Genomic DNA, 20,435 nt, shown 5'->3' on the forward strand with positions numbered 1-20,435 from the left:
CCTGCTTTTCCGAGTCCCTTCAACACATACCTCACTAGACTGAGCAGAAAGTCTTTGTTAAGTTTTGGTCTGTGCTAATTCAGCTGAGATCTGCCAAAGGAGAGAACAAAGAACAAGGAAAATTACAGCATAGGAACAGGCCCTTTGGCCCTCCAAGCCTGCACCGACCATGCTGCCCGACTGAACTAAAACCCCCTACCCTTCCGGGAACCATATCCCTCTATTCCCATCCTATTCATGTATTTGTCAAGATGCCCCTTAAAAGTCGCTACCGTATCCGCTTCCACTACCTCCCCCGACAACGAGTTCCAGGCACCCACCACCCTCTGTGTAAAAAATCTGCCTCGTACATCTCCTTTAAACCTTGCCCCTCGCACCTTAAACCTATGCCCCCTAGTAATTGACTCTTCCACCCTGGGAAAAAGCTTCTGACTATCCACTCTGTCCATGCCCCTCATAATCTTGTAGACTTCTATCAGGTTGTCCCTCAACCTCCATCGTTCCAGTGAGAACAAACCAACTTTCTCCAACCTCTCCTCATAGCTAATGCCCTCCATGCCAGGCAATATCCTTGTAAATATTTTCTGTACCCTCTCCAAAGCCTCCACATCCTTCTGGTAGTGTGGCGACCAGAATTGAACACTATATTCCAAGTGCAGTCTAACTAAGGTTCTATAAAGCTGCAACATGACTTGACAATTTTTAAACTCAATGCCCCGGCCGATGAAGGCAAGCATGCCATATGCTTTCTTGACTACCTTCTCCACCTGCGTTGCTACTTTCAGTGACCTGTGTACCTGTACACCCAGATCCCTCTGTCTATCAATACTCTTAAGGGTTCTGCCATTTACTGTATATTTCCTATCTGTACTGGACCTTCCAAAATGCATTACCTCACATTTGTCCAGATTAAACTCCATCTGCCATCTCTCCGCCCAAGCCTCCAATCGATCTGTATCCTGCTTTATCCTCTGATGGTCCTCATCGCTATCTGCAAATCAACCAATCTTTGTGTCATCCGCAAACTTACTAATCCAACCAGTTACATTTTCCTCCAAATCATTTATATATATATTATGAACAGCAAAGGTCCCAGCGCTGATCCCTGAGGAATGCCACTTGTCACAGCCCTCCATTCAGAAACACACCCTTCCACTGCTACCCTCTGTCTTCTATGACCGAGCCAGTTCTGTATTCACCTTGCCAGCTCATCTCTGATCCCATGCGACTTCACCTTCTGCACCAGTCTGCCATGAGGGACCTTGTCAAAGGCCGTACTGAAGTCCATGAAGACAACATCCACTGCCCTACCCTCACCAATCATCTTTGTCAGTTCCTCGAACTAAGCACCACTGGGCTCCATATCACCGGCCTTTGCTCGAGAGAGAGAGAGACTGTGTCAGGTGAGGACACAATTGAGCTGAGCTCAGATTCCAATTTGCGACCAATAAGCCTGTCGGCTCCCAAAGCAGGACCGGTGAATTGGGTAAGGGTAGCGATGGTGGGCTACTAGGCCCGAAATCTCACCCCACCACAAGTCAGAAGGCAAGAGTAAAATTAGAATCAACATGCCTCTTCTTTCTCCACAGATGTGAGGCAGAGTGTCGCCTTCGTAGGAAGCGGCACAGGAGGAAACCCTGGTCTCGCAGAGAGGTTAGATATTCAGCGGATACTGAAGGTGAACAGGACCCTCTTCATCGGTGGCAGGTAAATACACTGCAAAGTAACTGTCATTCAGGCTCTTGTCAGCGTTATCATATGGTTATCTGTTCTGATATTCTTTTCAATAATTCTCAGTTTGCTTCGTTAATGAGGCTGTCATGTTCAGCGGTCTCTCTGGAGTATTTTTGTTTATCAGTTGAAATGTTAATGCATTGACATAACGTTTCAAAGAGTTTTGGTCTCAATTAGCATTGGCAGCGTGTTTCCTGATGAAAAGTTTACCGTTTTTAAACTACCTCAATAATTTGGCAAGTCAGTGCATTGGCATGTAGTTCAGGAAGGTCCAAATTTCGATACTCCAGTCTGTCTTTGATTTGATTTGATTTATTATTGTCACATGGATTAGTATACGGTGAAAAGTATTGTTTCCTGCGCGCTATACAGACAAAGCATACCCTTTATAGCGAAGGAAAGGAGAGAGTGCAGAATGTAGTATTACAGTTATAGCTAGGGTGTAGAGAAAGATCAACTTAATGCAAGGTAGGTCCATTCAAAAGTCTGACAGCAGCAGGGAAGAAGCTGTTCTTGGGTTGATTGGTACGTGACCTCAGACTTTTGTATCTTTTTCCCAAAGGAAGAAGGTGAAAGAGAGAATGTTTGGGGTGCGTGGGGTCCTTAATTATGCTGGCTGCTTTGCCGAGGCAGTGGGAAGTGTAGACAGAGTCAATGGATGGGAGGCTGGTTTGTGTGATGGACTGGACTGCATTCAAGACCTTTTGTAGTTTCTTGCAGTCTTGGGCAGAGCAGGAGCCATACCAAGCTGTGATACAACCAGAAAGAATGCTTTCTATGGTGCATCTGTAAAAGTTGGCGAGAGTCATAGCTGACATGCCAAATTTCCTTAGTCTTCTGAGAAAGTAGAGGTGTTGGTGGGCTTTCTTAACTATAGTGTCAGCATGGGGGGAATCAGGACAGGTTGTTGGCGATCTGGACACCTAAAAACTTGAAGCTCTCGACCCTTCCTACTTTGTCCCCATTGATGTAGACAGGGGCATGTTCTCCTTTACGCTTCCTGAAGTCGATGACAATCTCCTTCGTTTCATTGACATTGAGGGAGAGATTATTGTTGCCGCACTAGTTCACCAGATTCTCTATCTCATTCCTGTTCTCTGTCTCGTCATTGTTTGGGATCCGACCCACTACGGTGGTGTCATCAGCAAACTTGAAAATTGAATTGGAGGGGAATTTGGCCGCACAGTCATAGGTGTATAAGGAGTATAGTAGGGGGCTGAGAACACAGCCTTGTGGGGCACCGGTGTTGAGGATGATCGTGGAGGAGGTGTTGTTGCCTATCCTTACTGATTGTGTTCTGTGGGTTAGGAAGTTCAGGGTCCAGTCGCAGAGGGAGGAGCCGAGGCCCAGGCCACGGAGTTTGCAGATGGGTTTTGTCGGAATAATGGTGTTGAAGGCTGAGCTGTAATCATTAAATAGGAGTCTGACATAGGTGTCCTTGTTATATTATGGAGATGCCGGCGTTGGACTGGGGTAAACACAGTAAGAAGTCTAACAACACCAGGTTAAAGTCCAACAGGTTTATTTGGTAGCAAATGCCACTAGCTTTCGGAGCACTGCTCCTTCGTCAGGTGGAGTGGGAGATGTGCTCACAAACAGGGCATACAGAGACACAAACTCAATTTACAGAATAATGATTGGAATGCAAATCAATGCTACAACTAATCAAGTCTTAAAGGTACAGACAATGTGAGTGGAGAGAGCATTAAGCAGAGGTTAAAGAGATGTGTATTGTCTCCAGACAGGACAGCTAGTGAGATTTTGCAAGTCCAGGCAAGTTGTGGGGGTTACAGATAGTGTGACATGAACCCAATATCCCGGTTGAGGCCGTCCTCATGTGTGTGGAACTTGGCTATCAGTTTCTGCTCAGCGACCCTGTGGTGTTGGGTGTCGTGAAGGCCGCCTTGGAAAACGCTTACCCGAAGATCAGAGGCTGAATGCCCGTGACTCTGAAGTGCTCCCCCACAGGAAGAGAACAGTCTTGCCTGGTGATTGTCGAGCGGTGTTCATTCATCCATTGTCGCAGCGTCTGCATGGTTTCCCCAATGTGCCATGCCTCGGGACAAACTTTCCTGCAGCGTATCAGGTAAACAACGTTGGCCGAGTTGCAAGTGTATATGTACCGTGTACCTGGTGGATGGTGTTCTCACGTGTGATGATGGCATCCGTGTCGATGATCCGGCGCGTCTTGCAGAGGTTGCTGTGGCAGGGTTGTGTGGTGTCGTGGTCACTGTTCTCCTGAAGACTGGGTAGTTTGCTGCGGACAATGGTCTGTTTGAGGTTGTGCGGCTGTTTGAAGGCAAGAGGTGGGGGTGTGGGGATGGCCCTGGCGAGATGTTCGTCTTCATCGATGACATGTTGTGGGAGTGTGTGGCTCTGTGGGTGTGCATGACTGTGGGTGTGGGTGTGTGTGTCTGTGGGTGTGGGTGTGCGTGTCTCTGTGGGTGTGGGTGCGTGTGTGGGTGTGCGTGTCTCTGTGGGTGTGTGTGTGTTTCTGTGGGTGGGTGTGTCTCTGTGGGTGTGGGAGCGCATGTCTCTGTGTCTGTGGGTGCGCATGTCTCTGTGGGTGTGGGTGCGCGTGTCGCTGTGGGTGTGCATGCGCGTGTCTCTGTGGGTGTGCGTGCGCGTGTCTCTGTGGGCGTGTGCGCGCGTGTCTCTGTGGGTGTGCGTGCGCGTGTCTCTGTGGGTGTGTGTGCGCGTGTCTCTGTGGGTGTGTGTGCGCGTGTCTCTGTGGGCGTGTGCGCGCGTGACTCTGTGGGTGTGCGTGCGCGTGTCTCTGTGGGTGTGCGTGCGCGTGTCTCTGTGGGTGTGTGTGCGCGTGTCTCTGTGGGTGTGTGCACGCGCGTGTCTCTGTGGGTGTGTGTGCGCGTGTCTCTGTGGGTGTGTGTGCACGTGTCTCTGTGGGCGTGTGCGCGCGTGGCTCTGTGGGTGCGTGTGCGCGCGTCTCTGTGGGTGTGTGTGCGCGTATCACTGTGGGTGTGTGTGCGCGTATCTCTGTGGGTGTGTGTGCACGTGTCTCTGTGGGTGTGTGTGCGCGTGTCTCTGTGGGTGTTGTGCACGTGTCTCTGTAGGTGTGTGTGTGCGTGTCTCTGTGGGTGTGCGTGTGTGTGTCTCTGTGGGTGTGGGTGGGTGTGTCTCTGTGGGTGTGGGTGCGCGAGTCTCTGTGGGTGTGCGTGTGTGTGTCTCTGTGGGTGTGGGTGCGCGTGTCTCTGTGGGTGTGTGTGTCTCTGTGGGTGTGGGTGTGCGCGTCTCTGGGTGTGGGTGTGTGTGTCTCTGTGGGTGTGGGTGTGCGTGTCTCTGTGGGTGCGTGTGTCTCTGTGGGTGTGTGTGCACGTGTCTCTGTGGGTGTGGGTGCGTGTGTCTCTGTGGGTGTGCGTGTCTCTTTGGGTGCGTGTGTCCATGGGGGTGTGGGTGTCTGTGTGGGTGTGCGTGTCTGTGTGGGTGTGCGTGTCTGTGTGGGTGTGCGTGTCGGTGTGGGTGTGCGTGTCGGTGTGGGTGTGCATGTCGGTGTGGGTGTGCGTGTCTGTGTGGGTGTGCGTGTCTGTGTGGGTGTGCATGTCGGTGTGGGTGTGCGTGTCTCTGTGGATGTGCATGTCTCTGTGGGTGCGCGTCAATATGTGGGTGTGGGTGCACGCGTCTCTGAGGGTGTGTGTGCGCGTGTCTCTGTGGGTGTGTGTGCGCGTGTCTCTGTGGGTGTGTGTGCGCGTGTCTCTGTAGGTGTATGTGCGCGTGTCTCTGTGGGTGTGGGTGCGTGTGTCTCTGTGGGTGTGGATGCGTGTGTCTCTGTGGGTGTGGGTGCGCGTGTCTCTGTGGGTGTGGGTGCGTGTGTCTCTGTGGGTGTGGATGTGTGTGTCTCTGTGGATGTGGGTGTGCGTGTCTCTGTGGGTGTGTGTGCACGTGTCTCAGTGGGTGTGGATGCGTGTGTCTCTGTGGGTCAGGGTGCATGTGTCTCTGTGGGTCAGGGTGCATGTGTCTCTGTGGGTGTGGGTGTGCTTGACTCTGTGGTTGCGTGTGTCTCTGTGGGTGTGGGTGCGTGTGTCTCTGTGGGTGTGGGTGCTTGTGTCTCTGTGGGTGTGGGTGTGCGTGTCTCTGTGGGTGTGGGTGTGCGTGTCTCTGTGGGTGTGGGTGCGTGTGTCCCTGTGGGTGTGGGTGCGTGTGTCTCTGTGGGTGTAGGTGCGTGTGTCCCTGTGGGTGTGGGTGCGTGTGTCTCTGTGGGTGTGGGTGTGCGTGTCTCTGTGTGTGGGTGCGTTTGTCTCTGTGGGTGTGGGTGTCTCTGTGGGTGTGGGTGCGTGTGTCCCTGTAGGTGTGGGTGCGTGTGTCCCTGTGTGTGTGGGTGCGTGTGTCTCTGTGGGTGTGGGTGCGTGTGTCCCTGTGTGTGAGGGTGCGTGTGTCTCTGTGTTAGTGGGTGCGTGAGTCTCTGTGGGTGTAGGTGCGTGTGTCTCTGTGGGTGAGGGTGCGTGTGTCTCTGTGGGTGTGGGTGTGCGTGTCTCTGTGTGTGGGTGCGTGTGTCCCTGTGTGTGTGGGTGCGTGTGTCTCTGTGTGTGTGTGGGTGCGTGTGTCTCTGTGGGTGTGGGTGCGTGTATCCCTGTGGGTGTGGGTGCGTGTGTCCCTGTGTGTGTGGGTGCGTGTGTCTCTGTGGGTGTGGGTGCGTGTGTCCCTGTGGGTGTGGGTGCGTGTGTCTCTGTGGGTGTAGGTGCGTGTGTCCCTGTGAGTGTGGGTGCGTGTGTCTCTGTGGGTGTGGGTGTGCGTGTCTCTGTGTGTGGGTGCGTGTGTCTCTGTGGGTGTGGGTGTCTCTGTGTGTGGGTGCGTGTGTCACTGTGTGTGTGGGTGCGTGTGTCTCTGTGTGTGTGGGTGCGTGTGTCTCTGTGGGTGTGGGTGCGTGTGTCCCTGTGGGTGTGGGTGCGTATGTCTCTGTTGGCGTGGGTGCATGTGTCTCTGTGGGTGTGGGTGTGCGTGTCTCTGTGTGTGGGTGCGTGTGTCTCTGTGGGTGTGGGTGCGTGTGTCCCTGTGTGTGTGGGTGCGTGTGTCCCTGTGTGTGTGGGTGCGTGTGTCTCTGTGGTTGTAGGTGCGTGTGTCCCAGTGGGTGTGGGTGCGTGTGTCCCTGTGTGTGTGGGTGCGTGTGTTTCTGTGTGTGTGGGTGCGTGTGTCTCTGTGGGTGTAGGTGCGTGTGTCTCTGTGTGTGGGTGTGCATGTCTCTGTGGGTGTGGGTGTCTCTGTGGGTGTGGGTGTGCGTGTCTCTGTGTGTGGGTGCGTGTGTCTCTGTGTGTGTGGGTGCGTGTGTTTCTGTGGGTGTGGGTGCGTGAGTCTCTGTGGATGTGGGTGCGTGTGTCTCTATGGGTGTGGGTGCGTGTGTCTCTGTGTGTGTGGGTGCGTGTGTCTCAGTGTGTGTGGGTGCTTGTGTCTCTGTGGGTGTGGGTGGGTGTGTCTCTGTGGGTGCGTGTGTCTCTGGGGTATGGGTGCATTGTCTCTGTGGGTGTTGGTGTGTGTGTCTCTGTGGGTGGGTGTGTCTCTGTGGGTGTGGGAGCGCGTGTCTCTGTGTCTGTGGGTGCGCATGTCTCTGTGGGTGTGGGTGCGCGTGTCTCTGTGGGTGTGCGTGCGCGTGTCTCTGTGGGTGTGTGTGCGCGTGTCTCTGTGGGTGTGTGCACGCGCGTGTCTCTGTGGGTGTGTCTGCGCGTGTCTCTGTGGGTGTGTGTGCGCGTGTCTCTGTGGGCGTGTGCGCGCGTGTCTCTGTGGGTGTGTGTGCGCGCGTCTCTGTGGGTGTGTGTGCGCGTATGTGCGCGTATCTCTGTGGGTGTGTGTGCACGTGTCTCTGTGGGTGTGTGTGCGCGTGTCTCTGTGGGTGTTGTGCACGTGTCTCTGTAGGTATGTGTGTGTGTGTCTCTGTGGGTGTGCGTGTGTGTGTCTCTGTGGGTGTGGGTGAGTGTGTCTCTGTGGGTGTGGGTGCGCGAGTCTCTGTGGGTGTGCGTGTGTGTGTCTCTGTGGGTGTGGGTGCGCGTGTCTCTGTGGGTGTGCGTGTGTGTGTCTCTGTGGGTGTGGGTGTGCGCGTCTCTGGGTGTGGGTGTGTGTGTCTCTGTGGGTGTGGGTGTGCGTGTCTCTGTGGGTGCGTGTGTCTCTGTGGGTGTGTGTGCACGTGTCTCTGTGGGTGTGGGTGCGTGTGTCTCTGTGGGTGTGCGTGTCTCTTTGGGTGCGTGTGTCCATGGGGGTGTGGGTGTCTGTGTGGGTGTGCGTGTCTGTATGGGTGTGCGTGTCTGTGTGGGTGTGCGTGTCGGTGTGGGTGTGCGTGTCTCTGTGGATGTGCATGTCTCTGTGGGTGCGCGTCAATATGTGGGTGTGGGTGCACGCGTCTCTGAGGGTGTGTGTGCGCGTGTCTCTGTGGGTGTGTGTGCGCGTGTCTCTGTGGGTGTGTGTGCGCGTGTCTCTGTAGGTGTGTGTGCGCGTGTCTCTGTGGGTGTGGGTGCGTGTGTCTCTGTGGGTGTGGATGCGTGTGTCTCTGTGGGTGTGGGTGCGCGTGTCTCTGTGGGTGTGGGTGCGTGTGTCTCTGTGGGTGTGGATGTGTGTGTCTCTGTGGGTGTGGGTGTGCGTGTCTCTGTGGGTGTGTGTGCACGTGTCTCACTGGGTGTGGATGCGTGTGTCTCTGTGGGTGAGGGTGCATGTGTCTCTGTGGGTCAGGGTGCATGTGTCTCTGTGGGTGTGGGTGTGCGTGTCTCTGTGGTTGCGTGTGTCTCTGTGGGTGTGGGTGCGTGTGTCTCTGTGGGTGTGGGTGCTTGTGTCTCTGTGGGTGTGGGAGTGCGTGTCTCTGTGGGTGTGGGTGTGCGTGTCTCTGTGGGTGTGGGTGCGTGTGTCTCTGTGGGTGTAGGTGCGTGTGTCCCAGTGTGTGTGGGTGCGTGTGTCCCTGTGTGTGTGGGTGCGTGTGTCTCTGTGTGTGTGGGTGCGTGTGTCTCTGTGGGTGTAGGTGCGTGTGTCTCTGTGTGTGGGTGTGCATGTCTCTGTGGGTGTGGGTGTCTCTGTGGGTGTGGGTGTGCGTGTCTCTGTGTGTGGGTGCGTGTGTCTCTGTGGGTGTGGGTGCGGGTGTCTCTGTGGATGTGGGTGCGTGTGTCTCTGTGGGTGTGGGTGTGCGTGTCTCTGTGGGTGTGGGTGCGTGTGTCTCTGTGGGTGTGGGTGCGTGTGTCTCTGTGGATGTGGGTGCGTGTGTCTCTGTGGGTGTGGGTGCGTGTGTCTCTGTGTGTGTGGGTGCGTGTGTCTCAGTGTGTGTGGGTGCTTGTGTCTCTGTGGGTGTGGGTGGGTGTGTCTCTGTGGGTGCGTGTGTCTCTGGGGTATGGGTGCGTTGTCTCTGGGGGTGTGGGTGCGTGTGTCTGTGTGTGTGTGGGTGCGTGTGTCTCTGTGTGTGTGGGTGCGTGTGTCTCTGTGGGTGTGGGTGCGTGTGTCTCTGTGGGTGCGTGTGTCTCTGTGTGTGTGGGTGCGTGTGTCTCTGTGGGTGTAGGTGCGTGTGTCTCTGTGGGTGTGGGTGCGTGTGTCTCTGTGTGTGTGGGTGCGTGCGTCTCTGTGGGTGTGGGTGCGTGTGTCTCTGTGGGTGAGGGTGCGTGTGTCTCTGTGTGTGTGGGTGCGTGTGTCTCTGTGTGTGTGGGTGCGTGTGTCTCTGTGGGTGCATGTGTCTCTGTGGGTGTGGGTGTCACTGTGGGTGTGGGTGCATGTGTCTCTGTGGGTGTGGGTGTGTGTGTCTCTGTGGGTGTGGGTTCATTTGTCTCTGTGGGTGTGGGTTTGTGTGTCTCTGTGGGTGTGGGTTCATGTGTCTCCGTGGGTGTGGGTTCGTGTGTCTCTGTGTGTCTGTGTGGGTGCGTGTGTCTGTGTGGGTGCGTGTGTCTGTGTGGGTGCGTGTGTCTCTGTGGGCGTGTGTGTCTCTGTGGGTGTCTCTGTGGGCGTGGGTGCGTGTGTCTCTGTGGGTGTGGGTGTGTGTCTCTGTGGGTGAGGGTGCGTGTGTCTCTGTGTCTGTGTGGGTGCGTGTGTCTCTGTGGGTGTGTGTGTCTCTGTGGGTGTCTCTGTGGGTGTGGGTGCGTGTGTCTCTGTGGGTGTGTGTCTCTGTGGGTGAGGGTGCGTGTGTCTCTGTGTGTGTGTGGGTGCGTGTGTCTGTGTTTATGGGTGCGAGTGTATTGCGCTAACCGTCAAGGTGTCCAGAGTGTGTGGATTGCTCCAACCTGCAGTCTGATGTCTCATTTCTCTGCCACTGGTCGAGAGCAGTGCCCGTTAGGTTAAAATTGCAGCAGGCATATTACAGACTTCAGTCTTCCTGCTGTGACGGTGCTTTCTGGTGCCTTTATGAAGCAGCTTCTTAGCTGGCATAAGTTGACAGCTGAAATTTGCTCAAAGAGCAGGATTAGCAATATGATTCAGACAGGCTACAGAAAGGCATGTTTAGGAAATGGAAATGTCTCATTGATTCAGTCAGGGGTGCTTTATGAGGTTGTTGCAGCAAGTTGTTAGCAATCTCAGTTGAAATAGTGCTTCTTCATGATGTTTCAAATGTACTCACAGCTGAAGTTTATTGGGTTTAAAAATTTAACACAAGATAAACCTTCTCTTCCCCATCTCCCAGCATGCCGATACTGTAAACAAAATCCTGGTACCCAAACATTAACTGACAGGACCAGAGCCATGTACAGGACATCAATCCCGTTCCTTCCACAATAGCTGGGATTTTCCACCCATCCCAGTTCCGTGTTTTCCAATGGCAGATGTAACTCGCCAATGGCCGCCAGTGGGATCTTCCAGTCCTGCTGAAGTCGATGGACATTTGCATTATCCACTGGCTGCGTTACCAGGGAGGGTCATCTTCGGCAGAACTGGAAGATCCCACCAATGGGAAGGGCTGGAAAATCCTGGTATGATTCCAGTCACCCACCTCAGCATCTGAAAGAAGTTAAAAATACCCAATAAAAACTTTTACCCATATTCAATTCAGGCCTCTGGTGACTGTGTAGAGTTTGCTCGTTCTTCCCGTGTCTGCATGGGCTTCCTCCAGGTGCTCCGGCTTCCTCCCACATTCCAAAGATGTGCAGGGTAGGTTGATTGGCAATGCTAAATTGCCCCTTAGCGTCAGGAGGATTAGCAGGGTAAATATGTGGGGTTACGGGGATAGAGCTTGGGTGGGATTGTTGTCGGTGCAGCCTTGATGGGCCCAATAGCCTCTTTCTGCACTGTAGGGATTCTAGGGTTCTTCTATGATTCATCTAACTCCTATTTGGAAATCAATGAAGTGGTATTTGAAAAGAAGCACCTGATCAAACTTTTTACAATGAGAGGAGATGCAAATCTGGATTTACTGGTGGGAAATGAAGATGGGCGAGTGGGTGACCATGGGTGCTATCTTACCAGCCGTTCATGCCCCAAAGCCTCTGCGTCAAGAAAGGAGAATTTGGTGCTCAGCCAAGTCTCTGTTCACTACAACCGGACCAGTTGTGGACGGCCAGGAAATTCTGCGCTATATTGGGGATAGTGACAACAATTCGGTTAGATTTAGTATTATTATGGAAAAGGATAGAGATAAATCAGGAGTAAAAGTCTTAAACTTTTACAAAACTGAGAAGTGATTTGGCCGAGGTGGACTGGACAAGACTCCTAAAGGATAAATCAGTGGTAAACCAATGGGAAGCACTATTGGTGAGATCCTTAGGGTACAAAGCAGACATACCCCTCCAAAAATAAGAACGGTACTGCCAAACGTAGACCCCCGTGGTTGTCTAGAGAAATACAGACGGAGATTAAACAGAAAAAGAAAGCTAATGAAAGTCACAAAAATCTCAGCACTGCAGATACCCTAGAGGAATATAGAAAGTACAGGGATCAAGTAAAAAAAAGAAATAAGGAAATCAAAGAGAGGGCATGAAAAAAATATTAGCAAGCAAGATTAAGGAAAACCCAAAGATGTTTTCCCAGTATATAAAGGACAAAAGGATATTTAAGGAAAAAGTGGAACCTATCAGAGATGAAGAAGGGATGTTGCGTGAAAATGCAGAGGATATGGGAAGTGGGAGATCTTGGTGTGCAAGCGCACAGGTCCCTAAAGGTAACAGTACAGGTAGATAAGGTCATAAAGACAGTATATTGAATGATCCCCTTCATTGGCAGAAGTATACAATACAAAAGTAGGGATATAATGATGGAACATTGATGAGTCCACAACTGGAGTATTGTGTGCAGTTCTGGTCACGACATGACAGGAAGGACGTAATTGCTCTGGAGAGATTGCAGAGAAGATTTGTTAAAACGTTGCTGGGGCTGGAGAACTGTAGCTATAAGGAGAGATTGGAGAGTTGTTTTCCTTGGAGTGGAGAAGGCTGAGGTGTGACATGGTTAAGGTATACAAAATAGTGACGGGTAGAGATAGACAGGGGGAATCTGTTTCCCTTGGCAGAGAGTTCAAAAACCAGGGGTCCGAGATTTAATCTAAGTAGCAGAAGGATTAGAGGGGACATGAGGAAAAGCTTTTTTATGCAGAGGGTGAGGGTGTCTGGAATTCGCTGCCTGAGTTGGTGGTGGAGGCAGAGATCCTAAACTGTTTTAAAAGTACCTGGATCTGCACAGTAAATGCTGTAAGTTGCAGGGCTATGGGCCGGGTGCAGGAGGGTGGAATTAGAAAGGGCACCTGGGTGTCTTTGGGTCAGCACGGACAGGATGGCTTCCTTCTGTGCTGTATTATTTCTATGGTTCTATCATTTAGAGAATAACATTCTATAGCAACAACTTGCACGTATTCGGTGCCTTTGGTCTAGGAAAACATCCCACCGTCCTTCACAGGAGCATAAATAAAAAATTAACACCTGAGCCAGCAAAAGGGATATTCAGACAGGCGACTAAAAACCTGGTCTGGGGTAGGTTTTAAGTTTCTCAATAGAAGAGAGAAAGGTGGAAAGGTTTAGCAAGAGGATTCTAAAGTTTAGCTCGAAGACATGGGTGGTTGGGTGGAGGGAGTGAGAGTTGTTCAAAAGGCCAGAGGTGGAGGAAGGTAAAGGTCTCGGAGGGTTGTAGTGATGGAGGAAGTTACAGAGACAGGGAGGAGAAAGGTCTTGGACGGATTTGAGCACAATGAGAATTTTTACATCGAGACAGTGTTAATGGGGATAGACAATAGAGATCAGCAAGCATTGCGGTGACACGTGAGACTTGGAAAGAGTTAGGAAACAGGCAATGGTTTTTGATGAACTCAAGTTATGGAGGGTGGAAAATGGCAGAGTGGCTAACATTGGAATAGTTGAATCTGAAGGTAACAAAAGCAAAATTGAGGGTTTCAGCCTGGTTAGGCCAGGTTTTGTTTGGTTCAGCCTGGTTAGGCCAGGTTCAGCCTGGTTAGGCCAGGTTCCGTCTGGTTCAGCCTGGTTAGGCCAGGTTCCGTCTGGTTCAGCCTGGTTAGGCCAGGTTCAGCCTGGTTAGGCCAGGTTCCGTCTGCTTCAGCCTGGTTAGGCCAGGTTCAGCCTGGTTAGGCCAGGTTCGTCTGGTTCAGTCTGCGACACTGGTCAACGACTGATCGCAGTGACATGGTAAAACTAGGGTACCAGAATTAAAAGCATCTGAAGTACAAAGTAATTGTTTCAGTAGGAGCATACGAATTAGGAGCAGGAGTAGGCCACTCAGCCCCTCGAGGCTGCTCCAGTATTCAATAAGGTCATGGCTGATCTGATTGTAACTTCAACCCCAGATTCCTGCCTATACCCAATAACCTTTCACCCACTTGTTTAACAAGAATCTATCTAACTCTGCCTTAAAAATATTTGAAGATTCTGCTTCCGCCGCCTTTTGAGGAAGAGAGTTCTAAAGTCACCACTCTCTGAAAGAAAATATTTCTCCTCATCACTGTCTTAAATGAGTGACCCCTTATTTTTAGACAGTGGCCCCTTGTTCTGGATTCTCCAACAAGAGGTATAAATATCACTAATATTATGTTGGCTTCATGACCTGCATGGGAACTTTCAGGTGCTCCCTTCCAGTGTTAGTCAGTCTCGTGTCAACAATGGGAATCGTGACTTCAAGCTAGTGTTTCAATCCCAGTTGATCTAACTGAGCAGGAAGATCCCAGAATGGAAGCCTGGCTGAAAAGACTATGGGTGGGATTCTCCAGCCGCGCTTGCCTCAAAACCAGAGAATCCTGCCCGAGGTCAATGGACCTTTTCATGGACCACCCACCCACTACCATTCCCACCGCGGGCAGGATGGGAGAATTCCAGCCGGTAACTTTTACTTTTTAAAAAAAATAAAATGTGGAGGAACACAGTCAAAGGACGGCTAATTAGTTTTAACAACAAGAGAAAAAACATTGATTAGACATGGAAAGATTAGATTATCATAGAATCCCTACAGTGCAGAGGAGGCCATTCGGCCCATCGAGTCTGCACCGACCACAATCCCACCCAGGCCCTACCCCCACATATTTTACCCACTAATCCCTCTAGCCTACGCATCTCAGGACTCTAAGGGGCAATTTTTAACCTGGCCAATCAACCTAACCCGCACATCTTTGGACTGCGGGAGGAAACCGGAGCACCCGGAGGAAACCCACGCAGACACGAGGAGAATGTACAAACTCCACACAGACAGTGACCTGAGCCAGGAATCGAACCTGGGACCCTGGAGCTGTGAAGCTGCAGTGCTAACCCCCACTGTGCTACCGTGCCGCCCTATTATATATGATACATATCATTATTACATACATACATTAGATTATGATACAATACTTCTTTACTCCCCGTTCATTCAGCAGATAGACACAGATTTTAAGATTAACACCAATTGCCAAGTATATCTTAACTACAGCAGTCTCAGTAACATGACATCCCTTTAAACACACAAGATGGCTGTGGTCAAATACACTCTCCACTTTGAACCTCAATGCTAATGTCTATGGATTTCTCCTCAGAATCTCCCCAGGTGACTGACATGTGAGAGTTTCCAAACTCCACTCTCAAAAACACACTTTAAAATATTTGTTCAGATTTCCATTGGCAGTTTGCAGTAGGGGTGGCACAGTGGTTCGCACTGCTGCCTCTCAGCACCAGGGCCCGGGGTTCGATTCCCAGCTTGGGTCACTGTCTGTGTGGAGTCTGCACGTTCTCCCTGTGTCTGCGTGGGTTTCCTCTGGGTGCTCCAGTTTCCTCCCACAGTCTGAAAGACGTGCTGGTTAGGGGCATTGGCCATGCTAAATTCCTCTTCAGTGTACCTGAACAGGCGCCAGAGTGTGGTGACTAGGGGATTTTCACAGTAACTTCATTGCAGTGTTAATGTAAATCTACTTTGTGACACCAATAAATTTTTTTAAAATTACAAAATCCAGCCCAGGGTTTTCCATTCTGATCATGCAATTATAGAAAAGATATTATTAAACTAGAAAGAGTGCACAAAAGATTTACTAGGATGTTACCGGGACATGAAGGTTTGAGGTATAAGGAGAGGCTGGGTAGACTGGGACTTCTCTGGAGTCTCTGGAGCGTAGGAGGCTGAGGGGTGATTATAGAGGTCTATAAAATAATGAGGGGCATAGATCAGTTAGATAGTCAACATCTTTTTGCAAAAGTAGGGAAGTCGAAAACTAGAGGGCATAGGTTTAAGGTGAGAGGGGAGAAATACAAAAGTGTCCAGAGGGGCAATTTTTTCACACAGTGGGTGGTGAGTGTCTGGAACAAACTTCCAGAAGTAGTAGTAGAGGGGGGTACAATTTTGTCTTTTAAAAAGTGTTTAGACAGTTACATGGGTAAGATGGGTATAGAGGGATATGGGCCAAATGCAGGCAATTGGGACTAGCTTCGGGGTTTAAAAAAAAGGGCGGCATGGACTAGTTGAGCCGAAGAACCTGTTTCCATGCTGTTAACCTCTATGACTCTAAATGACACTTTTAAACAAAGCTGCTGCTAGCGCGGGTGACACGGTAGCACAGTGGTTAGCACTGCAGCTTCACAGCTCCAGGGACCTGGGTTCGATTCCTGGCTTGGGTCACTGTCTGTGTGGAGTTTGCACATTCTCCTTGTGTCTGCGTGGGTTTTCTCTGGGTGCTCCGGTTTCCTCCCACAGTCCAAAGATGTGTGGGTTAGGTTGATTAGCCCTGCTAAAATTGCCCCTTAGTGTCCTAGGTGGATTAGCGGGTAAATATGTAGGGATATGGGGTTAGGGCTTGGGTGGGATTGTGGTCAGTGCAGACTCGATGGGCCGAATGGCCTCTTTCTGCACTGTCGGGATTCTATGATTCCACTTTTAATAGTGAATCCAGTCCGGGATTTTGCACCAATGTCTTTAGGATTTCTTTGTCATGACTGCTGTGCAACTGCTCAGGATTGCTTTAACTCTCAACAACTCCCCACACTTACTATAATGGCATCAAACATTTCATGTACCTCTGAAGTTTGCTGTCCTACTTTGAATCTAGTTACTTCAATTGTCTCTTTAACTCCCAACCCTTCATTTACTCTTCCTTGAATTCGTCTGAATAATACCTCGGTCTCTTCTCTTAACCCCAGTCATCTTAGACAGTCTTTCTGTTCCAATTCCCTGGTTATCTGGATTGTATCTTGTTTCTTAAGAAGCTTGCATCTTTGCAACTCTCTTGTCTTGTCCTGGCAGAGTTGAGAGATTTTCACTCCCGAGTGAACTTTCTCTAACTGTAATCTATCCAGCTACGACTAAAACTTAAAAAGCTTGTTTCCTTTAAAATGGTCTCCAGTTGCTAAGCAATACCTGCATACACCTGCTGGCCTATTTATTCTTCACGTTGTAGCAGTCTCTAAACACAATAGAAACACAGTTGGAACTTAATCAACCTCCACGCATACACCTTTGTCCAACATGGACCAAACAATAGACTTTACACTGCTAGCCACAGGAACATTAAAACCCTTAAAACTATACCTTATTTTTAATGTTTACCAATACAAATATAAATCCCTTAAAATTACCTTTGTTTTCCTAACACTTGCTTCTCCAGAAAATCCTGCAAAAGGTTGGAAAGCAAATCCCACAGCCTCTATAATTAAAACAGAAAACGCTGGAAAATTCAGCAGGTCTGGCACCATCTGTGGAGAGAGAATGTTTTGGGTCCATGAAACTCTTCTTCAGAGCTGCCCTCTGTTTGTTCCCGAGCAAATTTCAGGCCAGATTGAACTTGCCCCATTCCTTCCCCACAACCGCTACACCATTAGTAATGAGGGTTCCCTTTACATGATAACATTGGAGCAGCCTAACAGAGAGGGAGCTCCCACTTGGGAGATAGTGGGCGGGAAAAGCGGTGTTGATGCCGCCAGCTCCAATGGCGGCTTTCTCCGTTGTATCGTTCAGGGCACAGAAGAAAAAGGCAAGGGACAGGTCCCACGATGTCACCCTGGTGGGACAGGCTCTGACTGAGCAGACAAATTCATTTTACGAGGATCGGGGCATCATTATTAAAGGCCAAACCAGTGCAGAAAAGTTCACGAAACAACCCCCCCCCCCCCCCCCCTCCCCGCCCCTCCATACACCCCCCGCAGCACTGCCCGGCACTGCCCTCTGGCACTGCCCAGGCATGCCACTCTCCCCCCTTGACAGTGCATCACCTAAGCTCTTCAGGGAGGTCTGTTCACCAGTTGTACATCTGGCAAGAGCAGTTGGGTTTTACACTGTTCTGTCCTTATGCCGACTACCTTTCGTGATGATGGGGGGGTGGGGGGGAGATGATTCATGTGTAGAGGCCCGATACTGAGATGGAAATGATGTGGCCTTGGCAATCAATCAGTTCTGTCCCATAAAAGCATGGAGCGATTGTCCCCTCGTGTTGTGTCACTGGTAGGGGGAGGGGACAGTCGCGTCACGTTTTTACATCAGTGTGAAACGCTATTTGGACAACTCGCAAGATTTTTCACCCCTATTTCCAAACCCACCCGCCTGTGCACAGTCTGCACGTTGTCCCCGTATCTGCGTGGGTTTCCTCCGGTGCTCCGATATCCTCCCACAGTCCCGAAGATGTGCGGGTTAGGTGGATTGGAAATGCTAAATTGCCCCTTAGTGTCAGCGGGACTAATTAGGGTAAATACATGGGGTTAGGGGGATAGGGCCTGGGTGAGATTGTGGTTGGTGCAGACTTGATGGGCTGAATGGCCTCCTTCTGCACTGTAGGGATTCTATGATTCTCTGCAAACGGGCATGGAAAATCCTGGTCTCGGAAAATGTACAGAAAATACTAAGTCATTTGAACAAAAAATAGTTCCTTTCTTCCGATTAAGTTCCTTTTTATTTAAATTTTCTCCTCCTTTTTCCTTCTTTTGTTGGACAAGCTCTGTGTAAGGTTTATTAAAGTATTACATGAACGATTTGACACAAATGAATGATTTTACAGTCTCATCCTTAACCTCTGCCAGCAGATCGGAGGGAAACAGTATATTATTTGCAAGAAAGCTTTGACAGAGGTGCATGAAATACAAGTGACATAAAAAGAAGTTAAACCTACTTGAGCCAAAACCTTCATAAATAATCAATGGCTGTTACCTGCTGGCAATCAATCATGTGTCTGTCTCACATTCTAATGAATTAGGTAATTAATTGAAGTATCCCTCAGAGCCATTCAGGAGTACATTTTCTCCAATTCTCTTCTCTACTTCTCTTGAAACACTGGCTCAAACTGGCTGACAGTTCCGCACTAGCACTCATTCACTGGTGAACCTCAGAATACCTCAAAATGTCAGTTGGCTAATCAACACAGAGTATCTCAAGAAGTAGAAAGAAAGGCAATAGCATCCTTCACAGTGACCGGATGTTCCAAAGGACTTTATCGACAATAGTGCACTTTCTGAAGGATAGTTGCTGCTGTATTGTCGAAAACAGTGCAGAAGGAGGCCATTTGAACCATCGAGCCGACACTGACAACAATCCCACCCAGGCCCTATCCCTGAAACCCCATGTATTTTACCCTGCTAATCCCCCTGACACTAAGGGGCAATTTAGCACCGGCACGGTAGCACAGTGGTTAGCACTGCTGCTTCACAGCTCTGGGGTCCCGGGTTCGATTCCCGGCTCGGGTCACTGTCTGTGTGGAGTTTGCACATTGTCTGCGTGGGTTTGCTCCGGTTTCCTCCCACAGTCCAAAGATGTGCGGGTTAGGTTGATTGGCCAGGTTAAAAATTGCCCCTTAGAGTCCTGGGATGCGTAGGTTAGAGGGATTAGCGAGAATTAATTTAAAGTACTTTTTCGCGGGTGTTAGTTATTTATTTAATTATTTTTAAATTTTGGCGCGAAACCAGCAGTGGCCGCGGGGTTTACTAGGAAGGGTCAAAAGTTATATAAAAGTCAGTTAGTTGGGGGGATAGTCCTCTTTGTTGCTTTGGAGAAAGGCAGAGGTGTGACTGGTGACAGGATTTTTGGGGTAAGAATTAATTTAAAGTACTTTTTCGCGGGTGTTAGTTATTTATTTAATTATTTTTAAATTTTGGCGCGAAACCGGAAGTGGCCGCGGGGTTTACTGGGAAGGGTCTTTTGAGATTTTTTTTAGTGCACGGGAGGTTTAAAAGGCAGGCCCCACTATCTAACGGGCAGCGTTGTGAGCGGGCAGCGGAGTGAGAGGGAGCTGAGTGAGAACTGAGGGGCTTTGGCTCATCGGGCTTAGACAGAAAGGGCGAGCAGGGGTGAGTTTCTTCTATTTTTTTATTTCTAATTTACTTTTCTCTGTGTACCTTGGAAGAAAGGGTGAAATATGAGTGTAAAGCCAGTGTGGTGCTCGCAGTGCAGTATGTGGGAGGTCCTGGAGACACCTGGCCTCCCGGACATCCACATCTGTGAGGGGTGTGTCGAGCTGCGGTTCCTGAGGGCCCGTGTTAGGGAGCTGGAACTGCAGCTTGACGATCTTAGGCACGTGAGGGAGGATGAGGAGGTGATAGACAAGAGCTATCATCAGGTGGTCACACCAGGGCCACGGGAGGAGGCCAAGTGGGTGACAGCCAGGAAGGGTAAAACACGGGTGATTGAGAGCACCCCGGTGGAAGTGCCCCTACATAACAAGTACTCCTGTCTGAGTACTGTTGGGGGGGACAGCCCATCTGGGGGAAGCAGCAGTGGCCGTGTCTCCGGGGTAGAGTCCGGCCCTGTAACTCAGAGGGCTAAGGAAAGGAGGAGGAAGGCGGTATTAATCGGGGACTCGACAGTCAGGGGGACGGACAGGCGATTTTGCGGAGGCAGGCGGGAGTCTCGCATGGTGGTCTGCCTCCCTGGGGCTGGGATCCAGGATGTCGCTGGGCGAGTCCCAGAAATCCTGAGGTGGGAGGGAGAGGAGCCGGAGGTAGCGGTACTTATTGGTACCGCTGATGTGGGTAAGAAGGGGGAAGGGAACATGAAAAAAGAGTATAGGGAATTAGGGAGACAGCTGAGAAGGAGGAAAGCAAAGGTAGTAATCTCGGGATTGCTGCCTGTGCCACGGGAAGGTGAGGAAAGGAATGGAGTGAGGTGGAGGATGAATGTGTGGCTGAGGGAATGGTGCAGGAGGCAGGGATTCAGGTTCCTGGACCATTGGGACCTCTTTAGGGGCAGGTGTGACCTGTATACTAAAAACGGGTGGCACTTGAATCCCAGGGGGACCAATATCCTGGCAGGAAGGTTGGCTAAGGCTACTGGGGAGAGTTTAAACTAGATAGGTTGGGGGGAGGGGATCAAAGCGACGTGACTGAGAGTGAGGAAGGTAGCTCGCAAACAGAGAAGGGTTATAGGCA

The 20,435-nt window shown here is 50.6% G+C and overlaps 1 protein-coding gene across 1 annotated transcript in view; it reads left to right on the plus strand.

Moving 5' to 3' along the window:
• sema6bb (sema domain, transmembrane domain (TM), and cytoplasmic domain, (semaphorin) 6Bb) overlaps positions 1-20,435 on the plus strand; it is a 325,575-nt gene that overhangs the window by 13,921 nt on the left and 291,219 nt on the right. The window contains exon 2 of the mRNA XM_078198149.1: positions 1,590-1,707. Coding sequence (XP_078054275.1) covers positions 1,590-1,707 — 118 coding nt within the window. The remainder of the gene's footprint in view (positions 1-1,589; positions 1,708-20,435) is intronic.

This window comes from Mustelus asterias, chromosome 26 (assembly GCF_964213995.1).
Source record: "Mustelus asterias chromosome 26, sMusAst1.hap1.1, whole genome shotgun sequence".
Taxonomy (NCBI): Eukaryota; Metazoa; Chordata; class Chondrichthyes; order Carcharhiniformes; family Triakidae; genus Mustelus; species Mustelus asterias.